The sequence below is a fragment of the Microcebus murinus genome, chromosome 14, assembly GCF_040939455.1.
Source record: "Microcebus murinus isolate Inina chromosome 14, M.murinus_Inina_mat1.0, whole genome shotgun sequence".
NCBI lineage: Eukaryota > Metazoa > Chordata > Mammalia > Primates > Cheirogaleidae > Microcebus > Microcebus murinus.
The window spans coordinates 26,308,893-26,331,396 of NC_134117.1; the positions used below are offsets into that span (position 1 = coordinate 26,308,893).

Sequence of the window (22,504 nt, forward strand, 5' to 3'; positions counted from 1 at the left end):
ACCAATTTCAAGGCTTGATATACCCTATACCTTCGATGACCAAGGTGTTGGAACCCCAGCTGTAATTTCACAAGAGGGCTGGTCCAGTTCCAGTTCACCCTTAAGAGTTCTTTGGAATTCTAACATATTATAGAAAAGGTCTCCTTTTAGATTCCTCACCTTGCAAAAGCCTGGGCTTTGAGAGTTTTTCATTTGTTTGTTTTGAGACAGAGTCTCCTTTATTGCCCAGGCTAGAATGCCTAGCTCACAGCAACCTCAAACTCCTGGGCTCAAGTGATCCTCCTGCCTCAGGCTCCCGAGTAGCTGGGACTACAGGCATGCACCACCATGCCCAGCTAATTTTTTTTATTTTTAGTTGCCCAGCTAATTTCTTTCCATTTTTAGTAGAGATGGGATCTCGCTCATACTGAGGCTGGTCTCAAACTCCTGACCTCAAGTGATCCTCCCACCTCAGCCTCCCAGAGTGCTAGGATTACAAGGGCAAGCAACAGAACAGTTGGCTTTGAGTTTTTGACTCTTCTCTCAGTGGGCTAGTCAAACAAAAAGTTAGGTTTCCTGGGACTGGCAAGTGCTGTAGGCAGGACATTCCTGTAGTCAGTTACCTCTCTGGGTTCTAGCTTTCCCTTTGGTTTTGGCCTATGCTTTTTTTTTTTTAACCATCTTGTCAGAATATTGATGGTTTTAAGAAGATATTTTTATATTTCTGCTAACTTTTAAAGCTTTTTTCCTATGAGAGGGCTGGTCCAAATAACCTAGACTTCAATTATTGAAAATAAAAAGCCCAGTTATTAGTATGAATAGTTCTGGGTAAGCCAGTGTTTGGCTCTGACTGTTGGGAGTTTTAAATTTGGAATTTCCAGCTGGGCGTGGTGGCTCACACGTGTAATCCTAGCACTCTGGGAGGCTGAGGTGGGCTGATTGCTCAAGGTCAGGAGTTTGAAACCAGCCTGAGCAAGAGCGAGACCCCGTCTCTACTATAAAAATAGAAGTTAATTGGCCAACTGATATATATAGAAAAATTAGCTGGGCATGGTGGCACATGCCTATAGTCCCAGCTACTTGGGAGGTTGAGGCAGAAGGATCGCTTGAGCCCAGGAGATTGAGGTTGCTGTGAGCTAGGCTGACGCCACAGCACTCACTCTAGCCTGGGCAACAGAGTGAGACTCTGTCTCAAAAAAAATAAAAATAAAAATAAAATAAATTTGGAATTGCCATGTGGAGTCAGGGTAGAACACTAGATGGTATTTGTGATTATTGTGTTTTGGGAAGTGAAAGTGTCGTTTTATGGGCTTTAGAATGGTATTCAGGCCGGTCACCCATTCATCCAGGAAATACGGACATGTTTATTTTTTACTGTATGGCAGACATTGTGCTAAGGGCAGTGTATATGGTGATGAACATTACAGATGTGCTCTCTGCCCTCAAGGAGCTTCCAGTCAAATGAGTTGCTTACTAACAGGTTAAGGTTCATATCTAAAACACTGTACCTTAAAATCTGATGACTAGATTGTCTGACTCCTGAAGTAGTAGAAACGTTAAGGGTTCGTCCTCAGACTTTTTTTTTTTTTTTTTTTTTGAGACAGAGTCTCGCTTTCTTGCCTAGGCTAGAGTGAGTGCCGTGGCGTCAGCCTAGCTCACAGCAACCTCAAACTCCTGGGCTCAAGCGATCCTGCTGCCTCAGCCTCCCGAGTAGCTGGGACTACAGGCACGAGCCACCATGCCCGGCTGATTTTTATATTATATATATTAGTTGGCCAATTAATTTCTTTCTATTTTTATGGTAGAGACGGGGTCTCGCTCAGGCTGGTTTTGAACTCCTGACCTTGAGCAATCTGCCCGCCTCGGCCTCCCAGAGTGCTAGGATTACAGGTGTGAGCCACCGCGCCCGGCCTTTTTTTTTTTTTTTTTTTTTTTTTTTTTTTATACATTTTTTTTTTAATTTCGGCATATTGTGGGGGTACAGATTTTAAGGTTTCAATAAATGCCCATTTCCCCCCCCCCAAAAGTCTGAGTCTCCATCATGACCATCCCCAGATGGTGCACATCTCACTCATTATGTATGTATATACCCGCCCCCTCCCCCCTCCCATCTGCCCAATACCCTATCGTCCTCAGACTTTTAGAGTCCCTAAATAGAACTACATAGTGTCACTCTGAGAGAGTCTCATTTTAGCATATTACTGTCTTTTTCTATCTCTAGGTGAGGTTCACATGCCTGAATTTGATGAGTAAGGTGTGCATTCATTTCTTTATTCAGCAAATATTTCTTAAGCACGTACTATGAGCCAGGTACTGGCTCCGTATTGATTAATAAAAAAGACATAGTCATAGTATCATTCATATTTGTATATCTTTGAAACCCTAGTGAGCATACTGATATTGACTTCTATAGTTAACCATCCTGTCTGACTAGCTGCCTTGGAATCGTGACCATAGAGTTAGTGTCGATGTTGGTCATGGCCAGGACCCGGTTGTGCTAAATGAGTAGAGTGGATGATTAAGTGCAGAGTGAGTCAGCCTCCCTCCTCCACATCAGGAACCTTGCTCCTAAACCTCCCTCTTCCCAGCCTTTAAGGTAACGCCAAGGGGAAGGTTGACCAGAGACTCTAAGAGTAATTTTTAATGATGATTGTTGCAAATTAAATTAGAATATGTTTTTCAGGAAAGTAATATTTTCAGCAAGATATTGGGTGGGATCTAAGCTCCACTAAAGAGAGACAATAGATTAACAAGTTAGAGAATTACTGATATGGAATAATTTTTATACTAAAGTGATACATAATATTCTAGACAGATTTTTAAAATTTGAAAGTATAGTTTTTCTATATACAAAAGCAATTTGTCATTCTGAAGACTCATTGGAATACTTCAGATGTAAGAATTCTTTCTCTTGCACTGGTCTTGTGCCTGGAGGAAAAAAACTAAAAAAAATTATTTCTCAAACTAGGGAAAGATAATAGAGTGAACTAGCCAAATCAGTTTGTAGTCTTCTAAGATGATGAAAGTTTATGTAAAGGAAATAACAATCTTTCTAGTTTCTCACCACATAAGAAAAAAGCAAATATCTCCAACTTGCATAGCATTTGGTGCAGGGTGTTGGCTCAGTGAAAAATGGCTCAGTTATTTCTAAAGGATTTCATCCTGATATTAAACAGCAACCATCGCCGGAACCCATTAATAGTCTATGTCAATTCAGGACAGAAATTAGTTTTTCCTTTTAGGATAGATGGTTTAACGTATGTTAAGAAATATAGCTTAAAATGGTTAGCCACATTATAACTGACCCGTGAGTCACTATGTGTAGCAGTTTGTACTGTAGCTCTGCAAACATTTCCTCACTCTCAGCTCCAGGCAGAAGGGTGGAGAAGCTGGAATAGATGCAAGTACTGTAAGTGTAGGTTTCAGGTTTCACTGAGGCACTGCAGTACTGCACTGTAGAAGAACTCTCAGCTAGCCTGAGACCTTCAGTCATGAGCATTCCTGTCATCACACCCCTATCTGAGTGTGCTGCCTTCTTTTACCATTTACCAGATGTAGCAAAAGAGACTCAAAAGACAGGACAGTTATTCAGCCAATATTATTGAGCACCTGCTAGACTCCAGGCAGTGTTCTGGAATTACAGCAGTGATCTCTGCCCTTATGGGGAGAGACAATAAGTAAGTAAAACTATAAATAGATAATATGTTAGAAGGCAAAAGAATCTATGGAGAAAGAAATCAGAGATGACCTCCTGAAGAGTGAGATTGTAGGAGCCAGCCAAGCCATTTTTGAGGGTATGGGGAATTGTTCCAGATGGATAGGACAGCAAGTATAAGACTCTGCCTGCTGTTTGAGGAATAGCAAGGAGGCCAGTTCAGCCAGAGCAACGGCACAGGCCTTGTAGTTCATCATTCAGAGTAAGAAGAGAAGCCACCAGAAGGTTTTGAGCATGGAAGTAATATTTCCTGACTTAAAACTTAACAGAGGCACTCTGGCTGTAGACTTGTGAATAGACACAGGAAGAGGCAGAGAGACCACTTAGGAGGCTGCTGCAGTGGCCCAGGCAAGGGACGCTGAGCCTGGACCAGGGCGGCAGCTGTGGAGATGGTGATGCGTGCTCAGCTCTAGGCGTATTTTGAGTTGGAGCCAGTGGGACTTGCTGGTGGATTGGATGTGAGGTGTAAGAGAACGAGAAGAGCCAAGGATGACGCTGAAGTGAGCACCTGGAAGGATCAGAGTTGCCATTAATTGAAGGCTGCTGGGGGAGCAGGTTGGTGGGGAAGGGGGACAGGGCAGAGCTCAGGAGCCCAGCTTTGCTTATGTCAAGTTGAGTTGCCCGCAAGACATCCAGGTAGAAGTATTGATCAGGCAGCTTGATACACAGGCCGAGAGTTCAGGGGGAAGTTCAGGGCTGGAGACCTAAATCTGGGAATTGAGAGCACGTAAACATTATTTAAAGCCATGGCATTTAGTGAGACTTCCAAAGAGAGAGCAGAGGTACGTGGAAAGAGAAGAGGCTCAGACTGAACCTGTTCCATTTGGAACATTCACACCCTTCAGAGTATATCAGAATCACCCAGAGCATATCTTATGTTGGTATATCCTAGTCTTTTTATTTACTTTTACAGAGCCCCCAGATTCTTTTTCCTGTTTTTGCCCCACTTCTCCCAGTCAGTCATCTCTTCTCACCCATGCTTATTTCTTCCTCAGTTGGGGAACTTACCTTTCTGTCACAGGTGCCTCCTTCTCTCATTTCCAGACCCTTCTCCAAGCAGCCTCTGTAGCCATAGCAATGGAGTCTGCTTTACAGCTCCTCCCAATTAGCCCTCAGCCTGAGGAGCAGCCGCAACATAGGAGTCAAAACCACATTCCTGGTCATGTCAGTAGTCCTGAATTCCTACTGGGTGCAAGGCGATAGAGAATATAGGAGATGATGATCCAGAACTTAGCCCTGGGGCACTGCAATGTTTAGGAGCATGGGGGACATGGGAGATGAGCCAGCAAAGAAGAGCAGCCAGTCAAGTGGAAGCACTTGCAAGAAAGGGAAAGTGACCGGGTTGCAAAAGCTGCTGAGAGGCCAGGTATGGTGCAGTCTCAGAAATGACCGTTGGATTTGGTGCCCTTGTCAAGAGCAGTTTCACTGAAGTGATGGTGATGAAACAAAAGCCCTACTGGAGGCCAGGCACGGTGGCTCACGCCTGTATTCTCAGCAATTTGGGAGGTTGAGAGGGGAGGATCGCTTGAGCCCAGGAGTTCAAGACCAGCCTTGGCAACATAACAAGACCCTGTCTCTACAAAAAAGTAAAAAAATTTAGCTGGGTGTGGTGGTACACACCTGTAGTCCCAGCTACTCTGGTAGCTAAGGCAAGAGGATCGCTTGAGCCTGGGAGTTTGAGGTTACAGTGAGCTATGGTCGTCTCTCTGTGCACCAGCCTGGGCAATAAAGCAAAATCCTGTTTCTTTTAGAAAAGCCCTATTGCAGTGGGTTAAAGAGAGAATGGGAGGTAAGGAAGGAGAGGTGGGGAGCATTTGGCATGCTCAGAAGTCTGTCAAAGAGTTTTGCTGTAAGAGAAAACAAAGAAACGGGACAGTAGACAGAGCGGACATGGATGGGGTCAGAGGGAGTTGTTTGGAACATGGGAAACATCAGCACGGTTCACATGCTCACGGGACTGATCCGCTCGAGTGGGCATGTTGGATAAACAGGAGACAGGGCTTGACTGCCAGAACTGAGTGAGCCGTCAGGAGGGGTGGGACCCAGGGATCCAGTGACCAACAGAGAGAGTGGCCTGAGATCAGAACAGGGACAGTTCCTCCACCTTACCAGGAGATCCAGAGCATATGGGTTCAGAGGCAGTAGCATGGCAGGTTTGGTAGTGAAAAGATAAGGAAATAGGCTTAGAGAGATTAAATAACTTCCCCAAGATTATACAGCTAGTAACTGGCAGTTGGGATTCCAAGCCAGGGCTATCAAACCTTGTGCTCTTAACTTCTAAGCTAGACTGCCCTCTACTGGCATCTAGTGTGTGCTAAATAAATGCTGCACGCATCATCATTAAACATTTAGGTACCTACTGTATACCCCCCATCTACAGAGCTGTGCTGGAGAATGGAAGAAAAGGTAGACATGGTCCTTGCCCGCAAGGAACTTTCAGTATAATAAAAGGAAATAAGCAAGTACTCTGAAGTAACATAGGTTAGATGAGAGAGAGGTTTGTAAGGCTCTGGAAAATAGCAAGGACTGTAGGAATCCAAGTGTCCCTGGGGCAGAATCCTAGAAAGTGAGGAGGGGTTGACCATTAGACTGCCAGAATGGCATGGACAATTACAGAGGCATTTAGGGAATTGTATGTTCTTGTTTGGTTTTTTTGTTTGTTTGTTTTATAATTTTCTCCCTTTCCTTCCTTGACCTTTCCTCTGCTTTCTCCCTCTTTTCTCTCTCCTCCCAAATCCTGCTGGCCCAGCGTCACTTCTGGAATATGTGGCAGCGTCTCTGTCCATCCTGGGTGTAGGACAGATGCACCTGCCCTCTGCTTAGGGCTGCAGAAAAGGGCCAGTGGAGTGTTGCTGTCGTGTAAAGTCAAGGGGCGCGCCAAGGGAAGGGTGACTGTCTACAGGGTTGTATTAATATTTCAACAGCAGTCCTCTCGCATTGAGAAAAGTAGGAAGTTATTCTCCCCTTTCCCTCAGCCTCATTTCTTTGTACACAGATTTATCACTCAAAAATAGCAACCCATTCACACACAGCCTTTGATTAGATCTGGGCCATAGTAATGGGGACTTAGAGCTGGGGAAGTTGACACCTTTTTGCAAATTGTCTTTCATACTCGAAAGCCCATAGGACTTAGAAAAGGAGGGGCGGAGGCCCCCTATTAAAACCAACTATTCACTCTCCACTTACTCAGCGATAATAACTAGTATCCGTCTTCCCTATGGTTTAGTCCTTTCTTTTATCTCTTCTCTTGGTTGATTTGCTAGGTGTGTTTTTCTTATACCCTCTTTATCAAAGATAACAAGTTGCTACAGAGAACTTTGTTTTCCATAACAGTTAGGGGAAGATTACTCTTTACTTTTAATTGGGTTGGAAATAAGCAGGATCACAGAATTTTAGATATAAAGTGGCAAAGAAACCATTAGCTGCCTCATTTCCCACATAAGAAAACTGACAGCCACAGAGATTAAGCATAGCTACAAACTGTTTATTAGCAGAAATTGAACTTCTAGGTGTCTTGTTTCTTCTTTCTCTCTGTGTTCTCTCCATATTGTACTGTCACTCTGTTGTAACTCACGGTGAAGGCTGTTGTCCCAAATAATGCTGTTTTCCTATTGGTCTGCTGAATCAGATCACAGTCCCTATTGGGTCTAGGCAATAGGTTATAGTCACTGAGCGAGTCAGTGGGGGCCGCCTTGTGTGTTACTGTACCAGTGTATGTGCATCCTGTGGTCAGGTGGGGGGTCCAGCTCTGGGCGGGGTAGGTCAGCCAGGACCTAAGGCAAAGAGAGAACGGGAGTCAGGGGATGGGAAAGGGTGCATGACTTCCATCAGTAGTGGTCAGCTTCTGAGTTAGACCAGGACAGCGTTTACTTGTTTATTCACTTGGCTTGAGGGAAGTTAAGGTTTTACTACATTTTATTTATTTATTTTTTATTAAATTTTTAATTTTCATCTTTTTTTTTTTCTTGAAGGGAGGCAAGAAGGAAAGGTTTTACTACATTTTAAGATCATCTTCCTAGTCTAGTGCCATGAAGTCAAACAGATCTGGGTTCAAACCACGGCCCTTTCATATACTAGCTTATGTGATCTTGGACAGGTTATTCAAACTCTCAAACGATTTCTTTATCTGTGGTGAAATAAGGGTAATATGCACCATCCTTGCAGGGTAGTGAAAATGGAAATGAAAACTTAAATTAACTCCCTCGGCTGAGCACAGCACACAGTACATGCTGAAAACACGGGACTGCCAGGGCTGTTGGTCGGGAAGGTACCAGGGAACAGAGCAAAGGAACAGAAACCTCCCATGAGCATCAGAAGACTGGACAATGTAGAGAGTCCTCCGGTAACTATCAGTACAGAATCCAAAAGGCACCTAATAGCATATCAGGTATTTGAGGAAAGGTGAAATAGAACCGTAGGTAGATTGTTAAAGCCAGAGGGATCAGAGCAGTCACTGAGCCCGACTGCCTCATTTTGTAGGTGGGTAGATTGAGTCCCAGAGAGAATAACTAGTTTACCCAAGAGTAAACATCTAATTATTAACAAAGCATATAACCCTGGTCTCCTGAGGGTCCTTTATATTATTTTATAAATAGGGATTAGATAAAAGTTCAAGGAATCATTCCCAGACGTCTAATAAATGCCCAGACAGCTAAAAGAGTAATCTCATTAAGACCTGTCTCTTAGCATGTTCCTCCCCTACTCAAAACCCTTCACTGTCCACTTAATAAATTAAACAGCACTTATGTCCTTTGGGATGGTGCCAACCCACCCCTTCACGCTTTTTCTCTTACTACTTTTCCCACATGTTACAGCCTTCCAACTATTCCCCATTTCTTAGTCCTCTGTGTGGAAAGTCTGCAGAGATCCTGCTCATCCTCAAAAGGGCTGTTCAAATGCTGCCATGTCCATAAAGCCACCAGTGGCCAGGGACTTTGTTTTGTCCACAAAGCCACCACACCAGGGACTTTGCTTTGTTGCCATAGCTGTTTGTGTTTTTATACAGCACTTATCACACTTGATCTTCCCTTATAGTGCATTGCTCCTGCATTATAAGGCAGGGAAGAATGTGTTCTTCTTTTTGTCTTCCGCAATGCTGCATATATAATAGGTATCTGTCTAATGTTTTTGGTTTTTTTTTTTGAGGCAGAGTTTCACTCTGTTGCCCTGGCTAGAGTGCCCTGGCATCAGCCTAGCTCACAGCAACCTCAAATTCCTGGGCTCAAGCAATCCTCCTGCCTCAGCCTCCCGAGTAGCTGAGACTACAGGCATGCGCCACTATGCCCAGCTAATTTTTTCTATGTATTTTTAGTTGGCCAATTAATTTCTTTCTATTTTTAGTAGAGACGGGGTCTCACTCTTGCTCAGGCTGTTTTCGAACTCCTGACCTTGAGCGATCCACCTGCCTTGGCCTCCCAGAGTGCTAGCATTACAGACGTGAGCCACTGCTCCTGGCCTTGTCTAATGTTTGTTGCATGCAAACCGGCATTTTATACCTGCCTTTCTGATTTCTGGCCTCATTCTCTACTTCCTAAATATGTTGTATGAATTAATAGCTGGAAAAGAGATTTAGGAAATGAATGTTTTTGATGCTTCTCTGGCATGACATGTATCTGGAGAAATACAAAAGTATACACAACTCTATTCTCTGGAGAAGCGTTTTTACACTGTAAAATTACCCATATACCAGACTGGAGTAAAAGGAAGTACTTTTTCTTCCTTCTGTGGGAACGTGTCTGCAGACGAGATCTTAAATGGCTTGTGATTTGAGTGTACACTCACTGGTAACTTGAACCCTATAGTAGCAAAGCACTCAAAGAAGGAAGAGTTCTGCCTCTAGGTGAAGGGAAGGGAGGCCTGAAGGGTTTCAGATGTCCACAGATTAGGAGGGTGGACTTAAAGGACGGGCAATGGAAGTCTGGTTCAAGCTGTACATGAGAGCATTTATTTATCCCCCTGGTGGCTTCCTAAAGGATCAAAGAGACAGATGAGACAGATATGTGACCTACCCTGGGGCTTTGAAAGGGGGCTGTTTCTCCCTCACACTGCTTTTTCTGCAAAGCATTTAGAGTAGCAGAATGTTTCTGTCTACAGCAAGTAAAGCAGTCAAGCCAGTTTGGCCAGCTTGAGGGAACCGCCAAACAGAGCTGCCAACTCCAATCACATGAACTAGTTAATAATTATCTTCTGGCCTCCCAGGGAAAAGATAGAGTAGCTCACTGATTGGATCCTGAGGTCGAAATAACGCCACATCTCTCCAGTGCTCCAGCCAACAGGAAGAGTCTCTCAGTGCTGTGGGAGACATTTTAAGCAGGATAGATCCAGCCTTAGGCTCGACTGCACCTGTCCACAGCCCAACCCAGCCCATGGAAAGGAGATGGAAAACCTGTGTCTTTAAGCACAATGAATATGTGTGAAACCCACGAGACTAGCAAAGAAAGAGAAGTGGAGAAGAAAAGGCACTGGGGCTCTGGCTGGGAGTACAAAGACTGCAGCCGTCTACGGGAAAGGAAGTGTACCCTGGAGCTGGATGAACTTCAGAGAGAAAATGACTTGGGTCCCAGGTACTGGGCCAAGGGGCAGAATCGGCCCTACAGAAAAAGGGATTGTGGATACTGGGATTTTGAGCAGAGTGAACCAAGCTACGTGAACTACAGGAAAGCAAATGGAAGTGGAAAGGACCGTGTGTACCACATAGGCTGTGATGGTTACAGGAGATCAGAAAATTCAGATTATGGGACTCCCAGCCGTGGGACGAAGGATAATTGGCTTATGAGAAGCCCAGATGTGACTCGGAGAGCTGGAGGATACAGAGGGACAAATGGCTTTGTAGATCATAAGAATTCTAAGGACTCTACAAAAGCAGAACGATGGACAAGCTCTAGGAGTTTGGATGATTCCTTGGGGAATTTAAGTCAACCTCAAATGTGGGATATGGACTACAGGAATTTTAATTATAATCTTGAGGATTGTCCAGAAACTAATTTTTATTATAGAGACCTCGACAATTTATATGATGTTCCTGAGAGTTATGATGGTCAGTCTGTGGAGTTTTTAGATCTGAATGGTATCAATGGAGGTAAAAAAATTGTCAAATACTATAAATGGGACAGGAATGTTTATCAGAATGATAAAATCTATCCCAAAGCAAAGACTCATAGCATGGATCAGGGTGATTTTGATACAGAAAATAAAGGCTATAATACTTTATTTGCAGACAATGGGTATGAATCCCATAATTACAGAGGAACAGATTTTTTCCATCACATGGAGAATGTGGAGTATAATGACATTGACAAACCAGGACGGATGACACTGGTGGGGGGTGGCTTCATCCCAGATGGTCTGCAGAATCAGTACTCTAGGGGAGGGCAAGTAAGATGTTATTTTAGGAATTCTCAGAGCCCTTCATTGGAGATGAACACCTGGCATCTAGAAGAAGAGAGAAAATTAAATGGCCCAGAGACTTGGAGAAGGAATAGTTGTTTCCGCCGCACAGCACCCAGCACCCTGAGACGCTCAGAGTTTGTGCAGAACAGGAAGAAAACCCAAGGTATGAACCCAGCCTTCCTAGAACGATAAAGCATGAAAATAGATTAAAAGGGTGGTCAGAGCAGGTACCAGGAGAACTTGTGCCCAGGAGTTCTTATCACATGTATCTTGAGTGAGAACAACCTTAGAGATTCAGTTCCTTTGGAAGGCCTTGTACAGAGCAAGATTAAATAGTGTTGTGAGTATGTAACATGTCATATGTCATTCCCATGGAACTTGCATTTATTCTTGGTTTCAAAATGTGCCTTAATCTCTCATATCTCTCCATTCTTTAATATTTGTGTTCCTTTTGTCGGGGCACCAAGCTAAAATCTATTTTCCTAGCATTTTTTTTTCTCTTAGTCCCTAAACTTCTTTAGACATTAGTGGGAAAGAAGACTTGTCTCGTTTTATAGATTATTCATTCCTTGACTTCCAGGAATCGTAGGTGAATGATGAGCACTAAAGCTCTACTGGAATTCGGAAAATGATTCAAAGCACAATGAGGTGCTTTGTACATGTTAGGAATTCAGATCACTTCATCTCACCAAACCTTAACTAAGTTATCTGTCAAATGGGAAAAGTAGAAGTCTTTTATCACATAGAGATTATTTCTTTCTTGCCACTGTATCTTTTCTTCTTTATTTCTCTGAAATGAACTTTATTTTTGCTGTGTTGTTTTTATAATTACTGGACTCCCTGGTAAACCTTTTCTTTTTTTCATGTTGTATGTTGTCCTCATGCCAAGCAGCCTTTCTGGTTCTGCCCAATTTGGGGGAGTCCAGGTTTGACGGGAAGATAAGGGTTAGAGTCAGAGAATGTGAACAATCAGGAAATTCCACCTCATACCCTCCACCTAAGTGGAAGGTTTCTCGCCTAGGTCTCCTTCAGAATGGACTAGCTGGTTGGGTTTGTACTGGGGTCTATTAAAGACCAAAAAGATAAGCCCTGCTGTGATCCTGGAACTGCCAGTGGTTCATCTTGTAGTCTTCCAACATGGGCATGATTTAACTTGAATTTCCAGGGACAAAGCAGGCTCTCAACCTGGGTTTATAAAGATAAAAATGAAACCAAACCCAGCTTTAGTTGCTGTGGTATTTAGCAGCTAGTCATTTTTTTTCTAGGTGCTTTTTCTCTCTGAAATGATAGGGATTGGATGACTTCTAAATTCCTTCCAACTGAAAAATAAATAAGTTCCTTATGTCGCTTTTTGTATTGCTCCTATTCCCTTCCCCCATATCTATTCCTTTCGTGAACTTTGTTTCCTGTCTTTAGTTCCTTATTGTAGCAAGCCTTGGAAGTGTAATCACAGTAGCTTATTCTGTTTCACTTAACAGAGTCAAACCCTTCTCTCTGCAGTGTTGTAATGTGCCCTATGATCTCTCTGAAACCCGCTCAGTTCCACCTCTTATCATCCTCCATTTTTACAGCTCTTTATTTGAGGACTTAACTTCTGAAAGTATATTCATATTTAGCTTAATTGGCACCCCGTTTTATAGCCCTGGTATCATCCTCAACTTGTAACAAAATCTTAGTCTTTGTTAAAACTCTTTCTGCTTTCTAACATTCTTTGTTGGCTGTCTCACAGCACACACCCTCACCCTTCCTGAACATTACACAGTAATGTTACACAGTAACAATAGAAATTACAGAAAGGAAACAGGCATGGGGTCTGCCTTGAGTTCAAATCTCAGCTCCAGAGCCAGGCACAGTGGCACACACCTGTAATCCCAGCTACTCAGGAGGCCAGGACAGGAGGATCACTTGAGGCCAGGAGTTCTAGATCAGCCTGGGCAACACACTGAGAACCCCCATGTCTAAAAAATTTTTGAAAACTAGCCAGACTTCGTGACATGCACCTATAGTCCCAGCTGCTCAGGAGGCTAAGGCAGGAGGATCCCTTGAGCCTGTGAGTTAGAGGCTGCAGTGACCTATGAGCTTTGATTGTGCAATGGGGGTCCAGCCTGGGCAACAGAATGAGACCCTGTCTCTTTAAAAAAAAAGAAAGAAAGAAAAAGAAAATCTCAGCTCCACCATTTGCCAATAATGTAGCTTTAGACAAATTACTTAATCTCTTGGAGCTTTGGGTTCCCTTGTTCAGATTCCCAAATAAATCGCATGTCTGGAACATAGTAGGTGCTCGTAAATTAACATTTCTTTGTTAATCTACACACCTCCCTTCCCCTTTACAAGTTGCCCCACCAGACTGTAACTCCATGGTCCCCCGTCTCTGAGATCCAGATTGACAGTCATGGACATCCGCCTTGAGACCTGTGAGCACCTCAAGTTTAGTTGTCCTAGTGGAGTGCCCCATCCCTTCCTCCCCTCCTCCTTGTCCACTCCTCCCCACCCCACCGCTGCTCAGTGGAGAGACACAGCCCTGTTTAGTGGCTGCTCCCCAGACTGTCTACCAGGCCTCTTTCCTCACCTGCCCTATAGTTCCTTCTGGGGAGGCCCCATGTGAGGTTTGTTAGGCAGGTCTGCTGTGGTTTTGCCCTTAGTCCTAGGCTGTGGCCCCTAGTCCTCCTGAGAGGTGGTCCCTACGCCTAAGGTGCAACTCCTCTGAGGTTTCAGTGGAAAACTGGAAGTGTTTCTTAAACCTCCTAACTTGGAAGAACTCACATTTCAAAGTCTGTCTTCCAGCACCAGACAGTGGCTGCACATTTGCTGGGCTCTTTCAGCCTCCAGTGGTGCTTTCTGTCAGGTTCCTTAGAGCTGCATCACCTGCATGCATAGCTTGAGGATTTGAGGGGAATTTCTGCACAGATTCTGGGGCTCTCTTCTCTGTGGCTTCCTGTTTTCTGGGATTTCCCCATTAAGATTCTTCAGAGCCCCAGACTTGAAGCTCTGGCTCCTCAGCCCAGCAAGAGGCCACTTGTTGGTTCTCCTCTCTTGCTTCATTCTCCTGCAGTGAAAGACTAGGGAGCGCCCTGGGGGGAGCTGGATAAATATGGATCCTACATAAGTTTCCTTTCCTTGTTTTGAGTCAGATGCTTTCTAGTTTCTGCCTGCTTGTGATGGCTTTTCAGTGCTTACATATAGGCTTTCAAATATCTTATAAAGAGTTGTTAGTAGTTATCAGTGGGAAGGATATTACAATGTGAGCTGCCCCACCCTTACTTGACCTAGGGTTGGCACTAAGGTTTTGCACTTGCTAATAATATAAATAGTTATGATGGGAAGGGGACCTGGTGTTTCAAATTCCATGTTATCTGTGTTGAACTTAAGTGATATTAGGACATCTAAATGAAGAGCTCTTATAGAGAAAAATATGAGATTCAGATAAGAATTAAGGTTTAAGGTTCAGGGTTGGAAGGCCATGATGTAGGGATCCTCTTACATTATTACTAGAAGGAATCTTACATATCAACAAATCCAGTGTTTTTATAAATAATGTGTAACTACTCATGATTGGGTCTTGAAGTATATCAAGTTAGGTTATAACTGGCATTTTTTAAAAAATAAGAGTGAATTAAAAAAACATTCAGGGCAGGTGTGGTAGCTCACACCTATACTCCCAGCACTTTCGGAAGCCAAGGTAGGAAGATCACTTGAGGCCAGGAGTTTGAAACCAGCCTGGGCAATATAGCAAGATCCCGTTTCTACAAAAAAATAGAAAAATTAGCTGGGCATGCTGGTTCATGCCTTAATCCCAGCTACTCAGGAGGCTGAGGCAGAAGGATCACTTGACCCCAGGAGTTTGAGGTTACAGGGAACTATTATGATGCACTGTAGCCCTGGCAACAGAGTGAGACCGTCTCAAAAAAAAGCTTTCATAGTACATCATATGTAGTAAAGGTAAGCATGTAATGCCTTAATACTTACTTATACATGTGTATAGACATATATACATGCATTATGTAAATGTATGTGTGTATATACCAAGTCACAATGTAAAGTGTGAGTCACAGTAAACAATGTTTGAAATGAGGAGACAGAGCTCAGAGACTTGAAATGTGTGTCCAAGGTAACTCAGCCAAGCGTTAGATCAGGGACAGAATCTGGGTCTCTTGAAGCCCAGGCCAGGGCTTTTCCTACATCGCCACAGTTGAAGCTAAAAGTGCAGCCACAGATTCATTCTGCATAAATGAACTTAGAAGAGCAGAAGTGTTGTGTTTGGGCGTCAGGGCAGTGGAGAGGCGGAGCTGCGAAAGGAGGGTGCAACCACGGTATACACCGCAGCCTTACGGGAGAGGACATGGGTGGGGAAAGACCTTCGCCTGTGGCAGGTGGGTGGGGAATAGAGGCAGAGGCAGAGCTATCACTGGGAGGTTAGGAGGGAAATGATAAGGAAATAGAAGCAATTCCTTAAAAGTTTGGATTGTAATTAGAGTGGAGCAGGAAAATCTTCTGTTTTGTTTTTCTCTCAAGATAAGGAAAACCTGCATAGATTTAAAGGCACTTTTGCTAGTGTTTATACAAACAGGTCAGTTGGGGGGGACTCTGATATTCAAGGTTTCTTTTCTTTACAAATATGTGAACATGATGTCTCTGCAGCAACAGTCTATATTCAGGCCTATTATTAATATGCCAGCACATAGATCCCACAGCCCCTTTGAATGCAATTCAACAGGTATTTATTAATTAGTGTCTGTACTTGGCAGTGTACCACACTTCGGGGATATCCAGAGAAGGCACCTCCTCCATGCAGATCAGTTTAAGAGACAAAAGATAAAAATATGAACAACTTAATACAGAAGTTTATAGTATATACAGTAATACTATGGACAATCAAAAGGGAGAAAGACCAGTTTTTGCTTGAGTTATTAGGAAAGACTTTTGGGAGATGTCTGAACTTGGCTAAAACTTAAATAACAGAACTGAGATAGGCAGAGAGAAGTAGGGAGAACTTTCCTGGTTGGGAAAACTTTATGAGCAAAGATACAGTTATGGGCTGGGCACAGTGGCTCATGCCTTAATCCTAGCACTTTGGGAGTCTGAGGCAGAAGGATTGCTTGAGGCTAGGAGTTTGAGACCAGTTTGAGTAACATAGTGAGACCCCATATCTACAAAAAATGTAAAAAATTAGCTGGGTGTGGTAGTGTGCATTTGTAGTCCCAGCTAATTGGGAGGCCAAGGTGGGAGGATGGCTTAAAGCCAGAAGTTTGAGGCTGTAGTGAGCTATGATCATACCACTTCACTCCAGTCTGGGTGACAGAGCAAGAGTCTGTCTCAAAAAATAAAGGATACGGAGTTGTGGTGACAAAGATGTGTGTGGAAGGTGGTGAGGAATACAGTGGGGAAAAGAACTAGAGTATTGAAATCTTAAAAGCCAGATGAGAGTTTGGACGGGAGCTTGAGGCAGAAGTCAGAGCTGGACCTGTACATCGTGAGTCACCTCTGTAGGTGTAACCCTGAAACTGAGTGATGTGTTCTCGGAGGAAAGGACCACCTGGGGAAAGGAGTAGGCAGCTGAGAACTGAGCCTAGCAGATGCCCACAGTTGTGGGGCGGGAGCAGGAGGGAGGCCAGTAAGAAGGATGAGGCAAAAGCATTTGAGGAGATCTGGAGAAAATCAGAGAACTTAAAGAGACAGTGGCCAACACTTTCAATTGCCCCTGGGAAATCAAGGAGAATGCCATTGGATTTGTTGAGGAGGTTATTGGTTGACCGAGGAGACAATTTCACTAGAAGAGTGAGAATACAGAATTAATTCAAAGGATTGAGGAGGAAACCTGGCGAGTGAGGTCGTAGAGGGAGGGCATATAGACCACTTTTTCAAGACCTTTTGCAGAAGGCATGAAAGATATGTGATTGTAACTGCAGGGGCACAGAGTTGAACAAAGTTAATTCCCATGTGTTGGTTTACTTTTTAAAAATCGGGGTATGATCATTCGTTTGAAGATAAGAGGCAAAAGAGAGGGAAAGAGCAAATATCTGGAGCCAAGAGGAAGTAAATGGAGGGCCATATTTCTTCAAAACTTGAGAGATAGTTAAAGCTTTAGAGAAAATAAGTTACTCTTCTTCTGAGATTAGAATGCTCCAGTCTTGCCAACTCCCATCCAACTCAAAGACCTTGCTTCTTTGGAGCATGAGTTGTATTCTCAAGAAGCTAGGCTATTTTCTTCCGAAGCCATTACCTATATTATTTTTGTATAATGTTCCATCAACAATGAAGGAGTATTGGTCTGGGGAGATCCCAGGTCTCTGTAAAACCAAGAGATGTCAAGGAAAGGCAACAAATTGAGGTAGGATAGGAAGATGTAATTTATCTTCTTTCATATGGACCGCAGGAGTTTAAGAGGCGCAGTGGGAGAGGAGGTGAATCAGAGCAGCCAACTTGCAATATCATGGCATGTCCAGGGGGGAGCTCAGAACCCTGACACCCCCGTCCTCATACCTCAGACATTGTTTTCCAATTTGATATTTCTTGGGACACCAGGAAGTGCCCACAGCTGTGCATAAACACCAGGCTGCCAAGCCACAGGGGTGTGACAGTGCTGTAGTCATCTCTAGCAGGAGATACATGTTTGTGGCATGGCTGGACAGCAGACTCCGTTCCACAGTATCAAGAAACCCGGCCGGGCGCGGTGGCTCACGCCTGTAATCCTAGCTCTCTGGGAGGCCGAGGCGGGTGGATCCTTTGAGCTCAGGAGTTCGAAACCAACCTGAGCAAGAGCAAGACCCGTCTCTACTATAAATAGAAATAAATTAATTGGCCAACTAATATATATATATAAAAGATTAGCAGGGCATGGTGGCGCATGCCTGTAGTCCCAGCTACTCGGGAGGCTGAGGCAGAAGGATCGCTTGAGCCCAGGAGTTTGAGGTTGCTGTGAGCCAGGCTGACACCACGGCACTCACTCTAGCCTGGACAACAAAGCAAGACTCTATCTCAAAAAAAAAAAAAAAAAAAAAAAAGAAACTCTTTTCTTGTGATCATAAGCTGAGACAAATAGATGAAATATATTGCATTTCATTGAATCTGAAACATCATAATCATAGCAAAGCAATGTCTGGGGCATTCTGCTAAGTAACACTAATTGCTGCCATTTATTAAGTGCCAGTCACTGTGCTACACGCTGTAGATTAGGTATATCTCAGGTATGTGGGACAGTCCAGTAGAGTCTAAGCTCTATTATGACAGTGAATGAAAATGGTGTTTACAGAATCTAACATAGTACTTGGCATCTAATAAGTGCTTAGTAAATATTTGTTGTCAAGTGAGGTATTCTATTTGGGGTACCAGAACTCATATATCAAAAGACAACTAGCGGCCAGGCGCAGTGGCTCACACCTGTAATCCTAGCACTCTGGGAGGCCAAGGCAGGTGGATTGCTCAAGGTCAGGAGTTCAAAACCAGCCTGCGCAAGAGCAAGACCCCATCTCTACTAAAAATAGAAAGAAATTAATTGGCCAACTAATATATATAGAAAAAATTAGCCGGGCATGGTGGTGCATGCCTGTAGTCCCAGCTACTTGGGAGGTTGAGGCAGGAGGATCTCTTGAGCCCAGGAGTTTGAGGTTGCTGTGATCGAGGCTGATGCCATGGCACTCTAGCCCGGGGAAACAGAATGAGACTCTGTCTCAAAAAAAAAAAAAAAAAGGTAGGCTGGGCGCGGTGGCTCACGCCTGTAATCCTAGCACTCTGGGAGGCCGAGGTAGGCGAATCGCACGAGGTCAGGAGTTCGAAACCAGCCTGAGCAAGAGCGAGACCCTGTCTCTACTAAAAATAGAAACAAATTAATTTTCCAACTAAAAATATATAGAAAAAATTAGCCGGCATGGTGGCACATGCCTGTGGTCCCAGCTTCTCGGGAGGCTGAGGCAGAAGGATTGCTTGAGCCCAGGAGTTTGAGGTTGCTGTGAGCTAGGCTGACACCATGGCACTCTAGCCCGGGGAAACAGAGTGAGACTCTGTCTGGAAAAAAAAAAAAAAGATAACTAGCAAGGGTTATTTTCTATTGCCACTTGAGAGGTGACATTTAGAGCACAGAATAATCCGAGCAGTAGAGAAGCCCTCATGGAGAAGCTGGCAGTTGAGCCTTAGAAGACAGTGGCTGAGCAGCAAGGATGGAAAAGGCTCAGAGGCAAGCTGGGCTTGTCATGTTCAAGGAATGATAAGGAAACAAATAAACCTTGTTGTTACAGGTTTCATAATAGCAGCAAGTGGCCATTTCTTGGCTCTCTGAGAGGAAATGACTAACTGGCCTCCAAAAAGAGGCCTCACATAGTAAGCATGTTCCTTGTGGAACCATTTAGAGGCTACTGTGCTGATACCAAGCTGAAAGGGGTAAATGATGTAAAAGAGTGGGAAGTCATATAAGAATTTAGAGCTGGAAGTGACCAAAAGAGGCCCAATTCTTTTGTTATATACACACGTGAAAACAGCAGCCCAGCGAAGTTGTGTAACACATCCGAGATCAACACAGCTGGGAGGGGAAGGCAGGACCAGAGCTGAGTCTTTTGACTTACTGAGTGCTGTATCCACTGCACCTGCTGCCCTTTCCAGATCTGGTAGCAACTGCAGTTATTTCCCAGAAGTCAAAACCAGTGGGGGAGGAGGGGGAAATGAAGTGATTGCACCCATATCTTAGGTTTAATTAGATTTTACCATCAAAATATTAGAAATAACAGTAATCTTTATGTTGAGAGATTGAATTCACCCTTTTAAATAAATATAACCTAAACACTTAAGTTTATTCCATTTCATATTATTCTGTTTCATGAATTTATGTCCTGCCTGTTCAACTAGAGTCATTCACTCCAATGGAAATAACTTTAAAGACCATCTAGTTTAACCCCACTTGTCCTGCTGCTCAAGTTTAGACACATAAAGTGACTTGCCTGAAACTAAAGAAAGCTTTGCAGGCATTTCAACTTTCTGTACCTTTGCCTCATCTCCCAGCACTTTGCTTGGTAGCTTTCTATTAAATATTCTTACATTTTTTTACAATTAAAACTTAAGTATATAATTTAGATCAACCAGTTTTTTGGGGTAGAGGGTGAACAGTTATAAAGGATACATAAAATGTTATGAGAGCAAGTCGATGGAATAAAAAGTAAACCACCTTATAGAAAGAAACTGAAGAAAGTCTGATTTTATAGAGTAGGATAGAAAAATAGCCAGTGTTGTGTAGACGAGTGAATTTTGAAACATCACTGTCATATTAAGAATGGAAACGGCCACACTCATCTAGAGAAGACATACAAGACCAGCCTGCGCAAGATAGTGAGACCCCCATCTCTACAAAAAAATTTAAAAATTAGCTGGGCACTGTTGGCCTGTGCCTGTAGTCCTAGCTACTCAGGAGGCTGAGGCAGGAGGATTGCTTGAGCACAGGAGTTGGAGGCTGTAGTGAGCTATGATCATGCCACTTGCACTGCACTCCAGCCTGGGTGACAGAGTGAGAGCCTGTCTCGATCAATCAATCAAAACAGAAAAATAAGTAAATAAAAAAGAACACTTTTCATGTAAAGTTTTGTTGGCTGACATCATACTCAAAATTGCTGGTTAAACTGTGATAATCCATTTCTTATTGTTTTACAAAAACTATCTTTGCCCCTTGATTATTTTACTTGTGCAACCTAAAGATGAAAAAATAATAATCTCACAGTTTTAAGCACACCCACATCACGCCTCTCCAGAAGTTATATGTATTAGGTGAGTGTTCAAAAATGGTATTTCAGGTGCTCCTGGTGTTAAACTCACTGTACTGGAGGATAAGAAGTTGTGGGCTCTTGGAATGTGGGCCCTTGGCTCCCGTTCGTGTTCTGACTGCCTAGATGGGGACCTGGAAAAGAGAGGGGAAATGGGAAGCTTTGAGCTAGGTCTCCAGAGGTGGCGTCCCTTCTAGCAGGGATTTAGTAGAGGCTGCTTGCCAAAAGCGGCAGGCGTTACTGAGCAAAAGCCACCGGGAAAGTTTTTTTGGTTGCTGTTGAGATTTAGGACCTAAATACATTCACCCCTGAAGTTTGGGGGTCCAGGAAGAGTCTGCTGTGAGCCTGCAGAAAAGAGAGTGGCCACAGCACTGGATGCTTTACATAGAGCTGATAAAATTTCTCCAAATAGACCGAAAGTAGGTGATAAAGGAAAAGCAAAGGGGGCTGGGTGGGCTGGCTGATGTGGTGACACAGAAAACCAGGGCTTAGGATTTCTGCAGGCAGGGCTGGGGGAGAGGGAGGATGAGCAATTTACAGGAAGATTGCTTCCTCTCAGGCTTTGCTACAAAAGAGCTGCTTCTAGAGACTGCTAGCATGCAATTGTGGTCTGTCTGTCTGTCTTTCACAAATTTGTATTTCAACAGTGTTTTATTACCTATTTTCTTCACCTATTTAAAGGGATTGATAGGTCAGGAAAGAAACCTCAGGTTATTAAAAAGTGAAGAAAGAGTTTGAAATGGATTAACAGGGTCATTGGGAACTGACCGCGTATTAGAACATCATTTTATAGCAAATGTTTTTTTTCCCACTTTACTATTTTGTCATATCAATATTACATGTTCACCATAGAAATACTAGAAAAGGGAATAAGTGAAAAGAAAGGGAGAAAAATCAGAGTTTCTATCCCCTCAACACTTTTTCCTTTTCAAAAATGTACGTTTAAAATATTTTTCCCCTGCTAACAAAACTACAATTCTTTGATAAATTGTTTGGTAACTTGCTTTTTTTCAGCAACACACTATTAGATCTCTTTCTATTAATAAACATAAATCTCTATCTTAATGGTTATAATAGTATTTTATTCTGTGGATATGCCATCATTTATTTACCCAGGCCCTTTTGAGGAAATTTGGTGGTTTCTGTTTAGGTTGTTTCTAAAGTTTTAAAAATCTCAGTGAACCTCCCTGTAAGAACATATTTGTGCAGTTGTCCTATTATTTACCTAGAATAAATTCCCAAAAGTGGGCTTCTAGGTTAAAAGATTTGATTTTTTTAAAAAGTAAAGGAAGTATTAAAGTTTTTATCTACTCCCTTATGCCTCTTTGTCCCTCTATTTTAATTTTTAAAATCAAATGACATGATAAAATAGGCCTTTCCTTTAATTTCACACAATTTCTTCCATAAATTTTCTGGAATACTGCTGAGTATTTACTATGTATGACATGACTAGATTCGATTCTGTCTGGGGATTTATAATTTATGTTATATTGAGAGGGGTTTTATAGATAAATCATGTGAATACATGTGCACATGTGCTCATATACGTTATTGTTCACAGTCTTACTGTGTGTGAACTGTGGCTCTGAAGATTAGCTTAAATTGTGTTTTAAAATTGCACCAATCCGTCATTAGCAACCAGATAGCTGCAAAAACCCAGAAGTGGAATTCTAGGTAATAA

The 22,504-nt window shown here is 43.1% G+C and overlaps 1 protein-coding gene across 5 annotated transcripts in view; it reads left to right on the forward strand.

The window, feature by feature from the left end:
* DNMBP (dynamin binding protein) overlaps positions 1-22,504 on the forward strand; it is a 106,085-nt gene that overhangs the window by 51,186 nt on the left and 32,395 nt on the right. The window contains exon 1 of one of the 5 annotated variants that reach the window (XM_020280621.2): positions 2,112-11,246. The exons of 2 other annotated variants lie outside the window; for them this stretch is intronic. In XM_020280621.2, coding sequence (XP_020136210.1) covers positions 10,097-11,246 — 1,150 coding nt within the window. In that variant the 5' untranslated portion in view covers positions 2,112-10,096. Of the gene's footprint in view, positions 1-2,111; positions 15,454-22,504 lie in introns of those variants that run through there. 2 more of the 5 variants (XM_020280622.2, XM_020280623.2) reach the window with 2 other exon arrangements.